We start from the raw sequence: 14304 nt of genomic DNA on the forward strand, positions 1-14304 counted from the left end.
CAAGACAATATGGCAAGGGAGCTTTTATTTTAGATTGACAATTTCTACTCTTTGCTTCCTGTTTCGGGTGACATTAATTGCCGTATCTACTTGTCTTGTTTGTTCTTTCAGGCCGTTTCCGTTGGCTTGCTCCGTATTCGGTCGACCGCTGACTGGGCCGGGCTACCAGGACAGGAGCTCCCCGCCAGACTCCAAGGGTCGGGTCCAGTGGTACTGGACTCCGTCCATTAGTTAGTTAGTTACCTTGGTAGGTCCCGTCCAGTTGACCAGCTCACCCTTCTACCAACGTAGCACTACCTCGCACTCGTTGCCCTCGACCAACGCGCGCACGCGAAATATCGCGAATAACATCGTCATTCTGTGTGTGCATATCAGTATCTCATATTCGCAATGGAAGCCGCTTCTGCACGCGCGGCGGCTCGCGATCGTTGGGGCGATCTGCCATCATCTGGCCGAACCCCCTCCCAGCTCCAGCGCTTCATCCAGGCTGCCTGCAGTCCCGAGAACTACGAACCCAACCTCGCCCTCAATCTCGAGATCGCCGACCTTATAAACTCAAAGAAGGGAACTGCTCCTCGCGAGGCTGCTACTGCAATCGTCAACTACATCAATCATCGCAACCCCAACGTGGCTCTGCTCGCCTTGGGCCTTCTTGACATATGTGTTAAAAACTGCGGATACCCCTTTCATCTACAAATCGGCACAAAGGAGTTCCTCAATGAGCTCGTCAGGAGGTTTCCCGAACGGCCGCCATTGCGCCCTACACGAGTCCAGGCCAAAATCCTCGAGGCGATCGAGGAATGGCGAGGGACGATATGCGAAACGAGCCGATACAAGGAGGATCTAGGATTTATTAGGGACATGCACCGATTATTGAGCTATAAAGGATACGTCTTTCCTGAAGTGCGGAGAGAGGATGCTGCTGTATTGAACCCCAGTGATGTAAGTTGGTCGGTCCCCTTGTGCATGACATGTGTCCCGTACTGAACAGATCATGTAGAACCTCAAGTCCGCTGAAGAAATGGAAGAGGAAGAGCGAGAGGCGCAATCAGCTAAACTTCAGGAACTCATTCGCCGCGGTACCCCCGAGGATCTCCAAGAAGCCAACCGACTTATGAAGATCATGGCTGGCTACGATACACGGTCAAAGACCGACTACCGCGCAAAGGCTGCTGAGGAGGTTGCCAAGATCCAGGCTAAGGCGCGATTACTAGAGGAGCGACTCGATTCCTTCAAGGAGGGCGACAAGATGGAAGACGGTGATGTCTTCAGCGAATTGGCTGCTGCCCTACAGAGCGCCCAGCCTAAGATCCAGAAGATGTGTGAAGAGGAATCTGACGATCACGAGGCTGTCGCCAAGCTGCTTGAGATCAACGACAGCATACACCGAACAGCAGAGCGGTACAAGCTGATGAAGAAGGGTGATATAGAGGGCGCCGCCAAGGTAGCCGCCGGTGGTCCTCCCCCCTCAGCTGCAGGAGCTACAGCATCGTCTTCAAGCGCAGCGAACGAGCTGTCTCTCATCGACTTCGATGTTGATGCCAGCAGTAATGGCGCTCAATCAAGCGCTGCCACTGCACCTTCTGCGAGCGCCGCAGGCCTTGAAAATGACCTCCTCGGCCTAGATATTGGCGGAGAGTCGAGCAGTTTCGGGCAAGGCGGCGGTATTGCTCTGGGCTTTGGCGCAAACCAAAGTAAGTTGCCGACATAAACCTCCCATGCCCCTTTACTATACTATACTAATGCTTACCAGATATTCCTGGGCCTGCGTTATTATCTTCCATGACTCAGGACAACTCTGCCCGAGGTCAAGTTTCAACTCCAACTCCTCCCCCCTTTTCACAATTCGCCTCCTTCTCACAGCCCGTCTCTCAATCGACGACGCCTCAGCCTCACTTTCAACAGCAGCCTCCTCCCCCATCGCAGCCCGCCTCTGATCCATTCGCCATTCTGGGTGCTGGCAACTTCAACTCTCAACGCGCATCTCCTGCGCCCCCTCAACCACAACCCACTTCTACAGCAAATGATGATGACGAGTGGAACTTCTCCTCTGCTTTACCCCCAGAGCCAAGCAAGCCCAAGGAACACCAGGCTGTTGTGAGCAACACAAATGTGAAGATTGAGATGATAGCCAGACGAGCACCTGGCAATGAGAACGCTATCAACATCGTCTTTGCCTTTTCCAACAACGTGACACAGCCCATCGGCGAACTTCACTTCCAGCTCGCCGTCACGAAGGTAAGCATACCCTTCCTGTTTGCTGAAATGGCATGAACTGACATAAACCCAGGGCTACGAACTTCAACTCAAGCCTCAGACTGGTCGCGATCTTACCCCCCAGCAAAATCGTGGCATCACGCAGGAGGTACAGATCTGGCACGCGGGCAACCGCGCTCAAAAAGTCACAAGCGCCAAGCTGCGGTGGCGTGCCTCATACAAGACCGGCGAACAAACCGTCAACGAGATGGGCGAGGTCACCGAGTTCAGCCTCGCATAAGGACAGTGGTTTGCTTCCCGGGATAGAGGTAGGCAGTATATGCAGGAAGTAGGTGAAAGAGTGGGATGGGGGTTTTAAGAAGGGTTGAAGGACTACTTTCTCGTTTGTTTGTCTGTATGGACTGGAGCATAGGACAGAAGAGAAAAAGCGAGACAGCGGATGCTTTCTGATTGGTCAAGCGGGCAGCTAGTTGCCTGGAATGATTTGCGTGTTGTGATGGTGACAGGTTTCTTCGCAAACTTGCGACGTCGGAGAATACATTTGGATTCAGATCATGAATGACAGAAAATCGTTCACGACGAGCCACCATTAGAAGTCCAAGTTCTTTATCTGGGCTACCAGGGCAAATTACATGGCAAAGCGCAATTTTGATATAGGCTCGTTATTGCTATAGTCATCAGACCATCATCTTTTACAATTGTTCAACTCCAACTCTAACATCTAATACCGCTGAACTAGTCCTCTCTGGTGGGAAGTGCCCGAATGGTCGTGACGCCTTGCCTGGCTAGTCTGCTTTCAAAAGCCACCATTGTCTGAGGGCGAATTATCAATCATCTCTGGTCTTTTCTTGCTTCATCACCGGGGCCACCCATGTGCCATCCCTCTGCAAGCATGTAAACCAGGTAAACGCCTGTAGTCCCACAAACAAATCTCTGACACGCCAATACTCCCACAAATTTGGAAACCGCATAAGGAGGTCATGCCGGACCATCCATGCTCCACAAAACAGCCGAGTAGATTGCAAAACAAAAGGAAGAAATGAGGAGGACTCGGGATTCCCAGTGTTGATAGTTGTGGGCGGTGTATACTGCCATAGCACGATGACAGAAGGTTAAGTGTGCTGAGTTGGAGCACACCTTTTGTTCAAATGTTGTTTCTCTTTTCAAGAGTGTTACGCTTAGCGCCGGCGTCCAAGATTATATGGCGGGCGAGAACCATTAGCAGATAACGAAGGATCCTAAGCCCCTAGCTCGCTCACAGCAAAGGATGGCGTGGTTGGGTTTAGTGAGTAGCCACCATGGGTAGGTGTCTTGGCCATTTGAGCCATTGTTTCGCGCTCAGCCTTCTCGCGTTCCCGTTGTGCCTTCTCCTGCTTAGTGATACGGGGTTTTCGGGTGACAGAGCCACCTCGAGATCCAGGTCCTCCGCCGCGGCCGCTGCCTGTCCCGCCTCTGGTCGACGCACCTCTTCCACCACCTCTGCTACCTCTTCCACCCCGTCCGCGCTTAGGGGGACCATCATGGCTATTACTTGTTATTGCTTGATCACATAAGACAAAAAAGGAAAATACATACCCAGCAGCTGGCTTCTCGACCTCAGGTACAAGAGGGCCAGAGTAGACAAAGAATCCATCACGGCTTGCCGCCGCCTGAGCTTCCCATAGGAGCTCTGAATCATCGACAAAATCATCATCGACATCGTACTGATCCTCCTTGAAATTACGCTTCTTCTTGGGCTTAGCCTGAGCATCAGGGCCGCTGGTCGCGCCGTTGTCGGGGTTGCTAGCCTCGGCATCGGAGAGATCGACGGACATTTCATCACCAGATTCGCGGCCCGATTCCGCCTTTTCTAGAGAGGCAGCCGCCGCGGCGATACGAGCCTTGCGGTCTCGGTTGGCAGCCAGGCGAGGGTGAAGAGCATCCCACCCGTACCGATCCTCAGCCATGCGCATAAAATTGACATATCTGTTTGTCTCGCCGGGCTGGATAGGTATACTGAGAACAATGGTTGGGGCCTGGGCTTCTTCGCCTGGCTTAGCTCGGCCAAAGTCGAGGATCGAACGGCCTTCGCTTTCTCCCATATCATCGAGCGTGTCAGTCTTTGGCGTGGAAACTCCAGTGTAAGGCTTCTGTTTTGGCGATGACTTCTTGATAGGACCATTGGAAATAGTGGTGAAGTTGGACTCTTTGATGACTGGCCTTTGAACGGGTGGCGGTGGAGGAGGTGGATCCTTCTTTGGTTCCTGCACTGGTGGTCGCGAAGAAGGAGTTGGTGTCAATATGTCGCGAGGGTCTTTGGATGGTGATGGTGGTTGAGATGGTTCATGCGCCTGGAAGCGAGGCTGGTTCGAGGGTGGCTGATATGGACCGCGTGATTCATTCCCACCAAGGAGGCTAGCAATGGTTGGCGATCGATTAGGCATCTGAGAAGCAGCTCTTGGTGAACCAGAAGTAGAGGGGTAAGGGCTATGAGAAACCATTGTCTCACGAACAGGATCGTAGTTACCGCGGATAGGATCGTAGCTTTGACCGCTGGTACGAACAGGAATAGATGTAGAGCTATTATGCTGAGACTGAGGTTGAGACTGGGGTTGAGATTGTGGTCGTTCTACAGGAGTATCTGAATTTAGTATGTTCTGCATAAAGTGTTCACGCTTCAACATCTTTGGTGAATAACGTTGTTCGGGTTGATGTGATGAAGACGATGTTTGACGGTTATGATGAGCAGGCGACAATGCTGATACATGGGAGACATCCGACATGTGTCCCTGGCCGGCGGATGATGCAGCTGCGGCAAGAGACTTTGAATCTGCCGGGATCTCACTCTCGCCGTCTGCAGGGGCAATCTTTCTCTTGCGTGGCAATGCTGGCGCATTAGGATCTCGAGGTTTCCTAGGCTTTCGAGCAGCCTTTGCTGCATCGGCACCGTCCGAAGTTCGAGGTTTCACAATGGTACCAGGTTTGCGTCCGGGCTTCTTGCGCGGCACACCTGCAGCGGTTAATTGAACCCATTGGTTGTCGACAAGTGCGTATCGTCGAGGGGGGCCTGTGCCTGATTGGGGTGGCATAGGCGGTGGAGGGCGTTCGCTGTGATTCTGGTGGCCTATGTGTTGATATTGGCCATCGCTGGAAACGACAACGATCTCGTCATAGTCTTGCGGTGCTCGGCTACCGGATCCATTTCGTGATGGTGAACCAGGTTCTGATAGCGATCCGGAAGGAGGCGATGATAGTTCGCCGGCCGATGAGTCGTATCGTGACATAGACGTGTCGGCGCCTGTAGCAGCCATGCTGGGGTGTAGAGAGGTAACGAATAGCCTCGTGCAGCGCGTATTACAAGATTGTGAATGGAAACACCAATACAGGCGGTTATTGCATGTGACAAATTGATTGCCAAAATTGGAAACAGGGAATATTGATACTAGAAGCGGGCAAAGGAACCTCGCATTTGCAGCATCAAAACCCAAGGATCAAATAAGGCGTCGCGTAGGGCAAGGCTGTGATTCAAACCATCAAATGTCGATAAGGCAACGAATAGCGGTCGACGGGTGGTAGTGAGTGGTACACGCTAAATGGCACCGAAATGCAGCGTCAAAGCGAGTACTAGGCACAGCGAATAGAAATGCCTAGATCTGTGGCGTGCGGGCCTCGTCAGAAACGGAATGGTTGCAAGCGGGAAAGCGTCCAGTCGGAGAGTGACGAGGTGAAACGAGCTGTGAGTGGCCAGAATGTGGAGTGCAGGTGCGGGCGGTGGAGCAGGTCGAATCTCTGAATAGCCTCAAGATCTCGAGTTGGGAAACCACTTTGGCAGTGAACGCAGGCTTCCAGGAGGAGGAAGTGAGCCGACTGCGGGGTACACGTCGCTTGGAGGATGTCAAGAGGTACTGCTACACCAGGCGTAGAAAATAACAACAGTTTGGAGATGATTAAGATGTGCGAATAGTGTCAAATTGATGAAATCTGACGGATTCGACGATAAAATCCACTGGTCGTTGTTGAGAAAAATATGTGGGAGGTGGATGTTTGAGTGAGGGAGAGGAGGGAAAGAAGGGAAGAAAAGGGAGGAGAAATGAGATGGGGATGGCTACGTTTTTTTTCGGGGCGACGACAATATTTCTTATTTTCCAGGCCAGGAAGGAGAAAAACGGGGCAGACCAACAGCTTCTCTTGTTGCCAGCAGCTAAATAAGAATGTTACGACTCGGAAACAACAAGAACGACGAGACGAGACGAGACAGACAAGGCACGAGGTACGGTACGAGAAGAAACGAGCGAAGGGGGGGGATGGGAGGGGGGGCGGACCATGGCAAGCATCACCAGAAGAAGGGGAACCAAAGGGAAAGGTAAATGGGAAAGGACAAAAGGGAAATTGTATTAAACCGCCGAGGGGCGTGGCTAACTCTAGAACCCAAACTAAGGTAATGAATGAGATGGGACTCAAAATAGGCATCGACAACACCATGGCAGGGAGCCAGCTAAGTTGACGGTGATAGGGGGTCTACCAAGTAATTAGGTCATGCCATGGCATTGGATGCTGGGGACAGTACAGTACAGAGTCAAATTCATCAGAGGGAGCAAGTGAAAAGAGCCAGCAGACCCGAGCTTAGCGGGGGGGGGGAGAATGAGTAAGATGTAAGTTAATGGTAGACTCAAAAAGACATGCATAGGCGGACGTGATAGAGAAAACAGACCTCCATGCCCGTTGACGCACGGATACTTTTTTTCTTTAGAGTAAAGGTAAAGGTAAAGGTACCGACCGACTCAGATTCCATGTGTAACATCTGTAGAACATGACAGGGGGGTCGGGTCAGCTTTGGCAGGTGGGTAAGAAAAGGGAAGGCTTTGAGTAAATTAGACGGTCTACTCATCGTACAAAGCTGGCATGACATGATCAAGTATTTTTGACAGCCCAGTTCAATCACTGAAGCTTTTCTTACTCTCCAGGAAGGAGGTTCCATTCTTAGGTACCTTGGGTAAGGTAGGTAGCGTGGGGAAAACTGCCTGCCTGCAGTGGACTGTGGACTCCAGGAATATCTCTCGGCTTATGACATGTGACTTTTGTACTACCTCCAGAGGCTATATCTTGCAACACGTCACTTATCCGCTCACCTCTCAGCTGCAACAGTCATACAAAATCACAAGCAATAATTACCTCGTGATATTGATCAATTCGTTCAGAGTCAGCAATCAATTTGGACTAATCACCTTCTTGCCTAGGTAGTGACAAAACACCCCAGTCCAGCCCAGCCCAGCCCATCGCAGCGATGAACAGGTCCCCCCCTTGAATGGTGTGGACCATCTCATCCCGAAACCAGAAACGTTGAACCAAGCTTAGGCGCGGCACGTCGACAGGGATCCGACGCGGCTGCAGTAATGGCTGCATCAGCCACAAGTTTGTTTTTTCCAGACAAGGTACTATTATAATGTGGCTTGTTTGTGTAATTTGATTGATCTTTTTTCCAATGTTCTGAATTGCCTCCCTGCTTACAATTTGAAGCTGATGCAAATATGTATCACCATTTACTTCAGAGTGACTGTTTGTGATTTCATTATATTGATGCTCCAAGTTATTAGTCTCGGCGCGTTTCCAACGTCGTTCGGTCACCAACTAATGCTGCAGGGATTGAAACTCTACACGGCACGTTTCTCCATACTGTACGCCATAAATAAGGTAGTGTACCTATCATCAACTGTTGAACTCAAAGATTAGGTAGTTATGCCCTTGGGGATCGTTGAAAGCAGACAGAAGAGGCGCCAATTGTGTATTTTCTCTTTGATAATCAGGCTCTATTCATTCCACTCATTCTGACCACGTCAACTTTGACTCCACCAGATTTTCAGAAGCATTCATTTCCTGACAACTACCGAAAATACAAGCACGGAAAAGTTCAGCATACTAAATAGTCGTGGGTAGTAAACGCTCGAAATCTCGTGATGCTTGCTTTGTCACAAATAAATTGCACCGAGGACCAACCAGAAAACATAACGATTAAAAGCCACAAATTATAGTCTGGGCGTGGTTCTGTGGCACAATTGTTCTGGAACTCAAGAGGAACGAGAATCGATCGGCGCTAATGCACCACTATCCTTGTCTAATCTGTGGCGGTGCGACATACCCTCACAATTAAAATCGTATGTCTCAAGAAACGAAACTCGAAAGCCCTGTTTTAATGATAAATGTATATTCAATATATTGCAAATTCTTTTGATAGCGGTCGGAACTTCGTAAAAGTGCTAAGGTTTTTTTCTTTTTCTCTATAAATGGGCAGGGTTTTCTTCTTCTTTGCACCGTAATTACAGAACGATCAAGAGAGGAAAACCGGGGACAGAAGATCGAATTTCCAATCCTCAGTACCTCTTACGAGTCATAACGTGCTTTCGCCTGATAAAATACATCCACTACGGAGTAGCAACTCACGCTATTTCGCCCTTTTCTGAATAGGACTCTAGCATAATTTTGACTCTTTTGTATTTTATCTTGACTATTCTGGGAAGCTTCCATTAGCATCGGTATTTCCACTCCTGTTGCATTCAGGTCATTCAAATCCCTGCACGTGGCACATTCAAACAAACGCGCTACTGGATGTGGGGTCGCCCAAGGCCCCTGACCCACTAGCATTTCTCCACGGTTCTCTCCACTGACTAAGGATAAAAAAAAAGACGTCAGATCCAAAGGTTGAGAGACATCTCGTCCATACTGACTGCATATGCAACATCATCAAAATGGATCCGACACTTTTGATCAACGACATCATCGAGCACGATACTTCCACGAGGAAGCCTGTTGAGTTTAGCGACCTGCCTATATCCTCTACCGGCTTTCCCCAACATAAAAGAAGATGGAAGACCTCCGCTTTCAAGCAGAAGCGCGCCGAAGCGGCCGGAGCAATAGCATCTGCCGAACATTCTGAGGCCGGAAAACTATCTCAAGCTTCCCCTTCAGATGTAGACTTCAAGACTGTTGAGAGACAACGCATAGACCAGGAGAACCAGCAGAAGATTGCAAATATGACACCCGCCGAGATTGCTCAAGCCCAAGAAGATATCATGAACGGCTTGAACCCAGCTCTCATTCAAAGATTGCTATCGCGGGCCAATATCGAGGAGCCTACTGGTCCCTCGCCTTTTGACGCACCAAAACCAGAGAACCAAGAAAAAACACAAGACCCACCCCCTACGATTAAGGTCGAAGACACTGCCACGAACGAAGCACTGGAGAGCACCCCAGCGACTGCACCGCACGCTCGCAAGGCCTCAATAGAATCGGCATCGCAAAGTTCTCCTCCAGTTTCCCAAGTACGTTCATCGAGAAAGGTATCGGATCACTGCGATGAGGACAAAGCCCCGGCGCAAATACCACCCGATCTATTTCCTATTACCGACCAACCCAAGTCGGTTCATTTTCCTGTACCGCCAGCTTTGGCCGATCTCGACCCTTCCGACCCGAATTTCTTAGAATCGCTGCACAAGAAATATTTTCCTAATCTACCCGCCGACCCTAGCAAGCTCGCATGGATGGCACCCATTCCTACCGAGGACAGTCCGGCTGACAAAGACTCTTCATACTACCCGCATCCTGAGATCGCTGTTAATGCTCTGCGCTTCGACTTCCAGGGCCGATTCTTATCACCAAGAGTCAGCCGATCCATTCCTTCTTCGAAGGGTTTACACCACCATGGCGACGCCCCCGAGGCTGCAGGATACACAGTTGCGGAGTTAGCTCATCTTGCCAGAAGTGCTGTTCCTGCGCAAAGATGTATGGCTTTCCAGACATTAGGGAGAATTCTCTATCGTCTTGGACTCGGTGAGTGGGGTAAGAGTGAGGATCACCCTATTGCTATGGGAATATGGGCAGCTATCAAGAAGGGAAGGGTTCTCGATAGCTTGACTGAGGCTGCTATGACTGAAGGCGGTCATCGAGGAAGCCGAGTCTACGCTACTGAGGCTTTATGGCTATTTGAGAAGGGTGGCTGGAAGGAGAAATTTAAGGGCAGATGATCGTGCCATTCCCCGTTATATAGGAGGTTGATTGTATGACCAATTCACGATAATGAGACAGCAAAGTACAACTTGTGTTTAACAGAGGAACATCACCTTGGCTGGTGTTGGAAGAGCTCGGCACATGCAGGCTCGTTGGTCCAGTTTATTGACAGCATCTGTGCCATAAACTCTGCTTGTTAAGGCCAATTGGTGCCACGTAGCCATGACAATGGGAGTTGTAGCAGGTGCTTGGCGTGAAAGACATCAGACCATGCATTCTTTGAGGATTAACAGAGTCGCTTGGTTTTGTTTTGGGTGGTACTTCACGTAATAGAAGCTTAACCAGGCGTAAGGGGTAGGTTGGCGCAATACCTTGTCACAAATGATTAACAGAGGTACCACAGACAGAACTTACAAACCACAACTAAAAGGGGGATTATATGGTTGATGGCGTGACTATAGCCATTGATAGCATGTTCTATGGAGTTTCAAATTGATGAATGGAGTAAACATTCTCAAAACAACTCTGTATATAAAACGCACATGGGGCTCTTGTGGCTCAAAAGCAATGAATGAATGGCCTCGCACTTGGAATAGAATAAAGGATCCGATTAGCCCATGCATTCGGTGTTCCCGTTGAAAGAGCCTAGCATAGGGAAAGGTTCACGGAGCACTCGACGATCTTGACACGGTTGGCTGCGATTTAGTTTCTGAACTTCTGATCAAAGAGAAATCTGGAGCCGCATGCACTGTCAAGATAGGTCAGATATGGACGGGATGTTTCTGAGCTCAACGAGTGAGACAGTGTCTAGGCTGAGTCAAGGGCGAAAGGTTCCATGGCGGTGATTATGCGGTGTGTGGCTAGGTTCTACCCAGTAAGAAAAAAAAGGGAGGCCACCTCAGTGGGAGCCTCCACTGGGCTTGGGCACTGGGCTGCCTACCACCTACCACCTACGGATGGATACCTTGCCTTAGGTACGTACGGAAAAAAAGAATGGGAACCTGGTCCGGCCTAACTAACGAAAAAAATCCATATTTACCTATGCTTGGTGGCCAAAGCCGTCAACTTCTTTCTCTTCCCTCTTGTTTCGTTTCCCTTCAACCAAAAACATCACGGCACTGCCGCGCCAATTCCTCCTCCTTCTCCCTCCCTCTGGGTGACTTGCCGTCTTCTTTTTATCTTCCTTCCGGTCATCGAATCAGTCAGTTCTTGTCTTACAACTTCGCTTTGTCGGCTTCGCTCAATCGCAATCGATCGATATTCCCCCGCCACTTTTTGTTTGTTGCTCCGCGACGACTTTGAACAATAACTCTCGATCCAAAACCCTTGGCGAGTCGGATCCAGCGCTCCTGATCCCCTCTCAAGCGACTATCTGTACTGCTCTTCGTTGCGCAGTCGAGAAAAGCACAACGCTTCTTTTGGCATTTTGCTCTCCCGCTTATTCGCCCAATCCGAATCTAAGCCCAAGCTTTCTGCCCCACGATCGCGATCTACATCGACGTCGATAAGTGCCCGCACACGACACGACAGAACTTTTTGACAACCGGCCCCAAAAAGACTCACGCAAGACACGAGACACTGTGACTTTCACTAGCCATGGCGTCTCCGCTGCAGTTTGCCTACCGAACCCAGAGGGACATCGGCATCACCGACGCCGCGCCCGTCTATCAGCCTCTCACTGGGTTCAAGAAGCCTGAGGGCAACCTCCGGTGCTGTACCTACTCGCCATGTGGTCGCTACTTCGCTTGGGCCTCTCCCGAGGCTGTCACTATCATTGATCCCTCAACCTCCCAGCAGGTCCTGTCACTCCCGGTCTCCAACGTCTACGAGCTCGGTTTCTCTCCTCGCGGTACTTTCGTCATTACCTGGGAACGCCCTGCCAAGGATGAGAACGGAGATGCCACCAAGAACCTCAAGGTCTGGCGTGTTGTGGAGGAGGATGTCTCTGGTCAGGACAAGCAGCCCCTCGGCCGCTTTGTTCAGAAGCAGCAGCAAGGCTGGAACCTTCAGTACACAGCTGATGAGAAGTACTGTGCTCGTCTCGTTACAAATGAGGTTCAGTTTTACGAGAGTCACGATCTCGTCAAGGTCTGGAACAAGCTCCGAGTCGAGGGTGTCACCAACTTTGCTCTTGCTCCTGGCAGCCAAAACCACGCCGTTGCCGTCTTTGTTCCCGAGCGCAAGGTCAGCGAATAACAAAAGCTATTTTCAAGAGGTGTATACTGACAACTTACAGGGTCAACCCGCTGCCGTCAAGGTCTTCAACGTCCCTCTTTTCACCAACCCAATCTCCCAAAAGACCTTCTTCAAGGGAGACAAGGTCCAGCTTAAGTGGAACAAGCTTGGCTCCAGCCTTCTGGTGCTGGCCCAAACCGATGTTGATCGCTCAGGCAAGAGTTACTATGGTGAGACCACGCTGTATCTGCTCAGCACCACCGGTGCTTTTGATGCCCGCGTGTCCCTGGATAAGGAGGGCCCCATTCATGATGTTTCTTGGTCACACAACTCGAGAGAGTTCGGTGTTGTGTATGGTACCATGCCTCCCAAGGCCACCATCTTCAATCACCGGGCCGTTGCAACGCACTCGTTCCCGATTGCCCCTCGCAACACCATCACTTTCTCGCCAAACGGTCGCTTTGTTTTGGTGGCAGGCTTCGGCAACCTTGCTGGTCAGATCGATGTTTACGATCTGGAGAAGGATTTCCGCAAGATCACCACTTTTGAGAGCGGTAATCCCAGCGTCTGCGAATGGAGTCCTGATAGTCGCTACATCATGACTGCCACAACCTCCCCCCGACTCCGTGTTGACAACGGCGTCAAGTTGTGGCATGTTAGCGGCAATCTCATGTATAACGAGGATATGGTTGAGTTATACAATGTTGTGTGGCGACCTCAGGGTCCCGAGAGCATTGCTCCTGGTGATCCTTTGACCCCCGTTCCTACGCCTCATGCCTCGGCTACGGCCTACCTGGGCTCGGTCAAGACTCCCAGCAAGCCCGCTGGTGCTTACCGCCCTCCCGGCGCCCGTGGTCTGGCCACTCCTCTGCACTTCAAGCGTGAGGATGAGGGCGGTGCCGCCCACGTTGTGAGCAACGGACTACCCAACGTCGGCCCCAATGGTTTTGGTCGCCCTCGCCGCGCTGTGCCCGGTGCTGATTTGGCTGACCAAGCTCCCACGGTTAGGACCGTTCCTGGAGCTGAACCCTTGGGCGATGAAAACTCGTCCAAGTCGAAGAACAAGAAGAAGAGAAACAAGAAGAATCCCCAGGGTGAGGGCCGGCCCCAAGGCGAGCCTAACGGCGGAGCTAGCCTGGCGCCTCCTCCTCACGACCGAGGTCACGGCTCCGGCCACGAGGGTCGCAGCCCCGAGCGACGAAATCACCGCAACCGGAGCCAATCGCGTAACAATCAGGCCCGAAGCCGCAGTAACAGTCACCGCAACGGCCATGGACACCATGCTCACTCAAGCCAGGGTGCCGGAGGTGGTGCTCCTGATGCTGCACAGAACCCTAACGCCAAGAAGATCCGCAGTCTCCAGAAGAAGGTTCGCGCCATCGAGGACCTTGAAATGCGTCTGGCTGGTGGGGAGAAGCTCGAGGACACCCAGCTTAAGAAGATCAACACCAAGTCGTCCGTGCTTAAGGAGCTCGACGGGTTGGAGAAGGGGAACTAAAAGGACGGACGACTTTGGGGGTTGATAGGGGACAATATTTTTGGGTGGTTCTTTAACAGAGGTGACATGTAGTAATAGGTTGGAATCTGTCAGATTGGGAGTGTTGGCGAGCCATAGCGGACTCTGTGATATTGGGCTGTACTTTGTTGGACACCTGCACGGCGTGGATAGGTCGACTTTGTGGTTCTTCTTATGAAGGCAGTCAACCAGGGAGTCTCAAAAGTCATTCGGATTACGGGAGACTTGGTCGGCGTACCATAGTCTGACAGTACAAAATCGCAACAAAAATGAATCTTTTTGTCTACATAAATGTTGAATTTCTATGGCGAGATCTTGCAAGAATTTTTTGTGTGCATATGTGCATTGTCGTTCAGCATGTGTACTACCCTATAGCTGATAATGGAGATGATGAAAGATTATATACAGGTCTCCGC

At 50.9% G+C, this 14304-nt stretch overlaps 4 protein-coding genes across 5 annotated transcripts; 3 read left to right on the plus strand and 1 right to left on the minus strand.

Annotated features, from left to right (window-relative positions):
* Positions 1-88: 88 nt before the first annotated feature.
* Positions 89-2959, plus strand: FVEG_05026 (hypothetical protein). The gene is made up of 4 exons (XM_018893017.1): positions 89-942; positions 1001-1694; positions 1754-2238; positions 2291-2959. Exons 1-4 carry the CDS (start codon positions 391-393, stop codon positions 2495-2497), a joined length of 1938 nt encoding a protein of 645 aa, XP_018749824.1. The 5' UTR covers positions 89-390; the 3' UTR covers positions 2498-2959.
* Positions 2845-6464, minus strand: FVEG_05027 (hypothetical protein). Of its 2 annotated transcripts, XM_018893019.1 has the most exons (3): positions 4289-6464; positions 3793-4246; positions 2845-3741 (listed from the first exon to the last, which is right to left on the minus strand). In XM_018893019.1, the coding sequence occupies exons 1-3, from the start codon at positions 5505-5507 to the stop codon at positions 3456-3458; spliced, it is 1959 nt and encodes a 652-aa protein (XP_018749826.1). In that variant the 5' UTR covers positions 5508-6464; the 3' UTR covers positions 2845-3455. The 2 variants fall into 2 exon arrangements, with proteins under 2 accessions (XP_018749826.1, XP_018749825.1); XM_018893018.1 differs by having other exon boundaries at positions 3793-6464.
* A 2385-nt stretch (positions 6465-8849) lies between these two features.
* FVEG_05028 (hypothetical protein) lies at positions 8850-10373 on the plus strand. Its single transcript, XM_018893020.1, has one exon. The coding sequence runs from the start codon at positions 8940-8942 to the stop codon at positions 10212-10214; it is 1275 nt and encodes a 424-aa protein (XP_018749827.1). The 5' UTR covers positions 8850-8939; the 3' UTR covers positions 10215-10373.
* Positions 10374-11182: 809 nt separating this feature from the next.
* FVEG_05029 (hypothetical protein) lies at positions 11183-14210 on the plus strand. The gene is made up of 2 exons (XM_018893021.1): positions 11183-12381; positions 12434-14210. The coding sequence occupies exons 1-2, from the start codon at positions 11794-11796 to the stop codon at positions 13868-13870; spliced, it is 2025 nt and encodes a 674-aa protein (XP_018749828.1). The 5' UTR covers positions 11183-11793; the 3' UTR covers positions 13871-14210.
* The last annotated feature ends 94 nt before the right edge of the window (positions 14211-14304 follow it).

The sequence above is a fragment of the Fusarium verticillioides genome, chromosome 4, assembly GCF_000149555.1.
Source record: "Fusarium verticillioides 7600 chromosome 4, whole genome shotgun sequence".
NCBI lineage: Eukaryota > Fungi > Ascomycota > Sordariomycetes > Hypocreales > Nectriaceae > Fusarium > Fusarium verticillioides.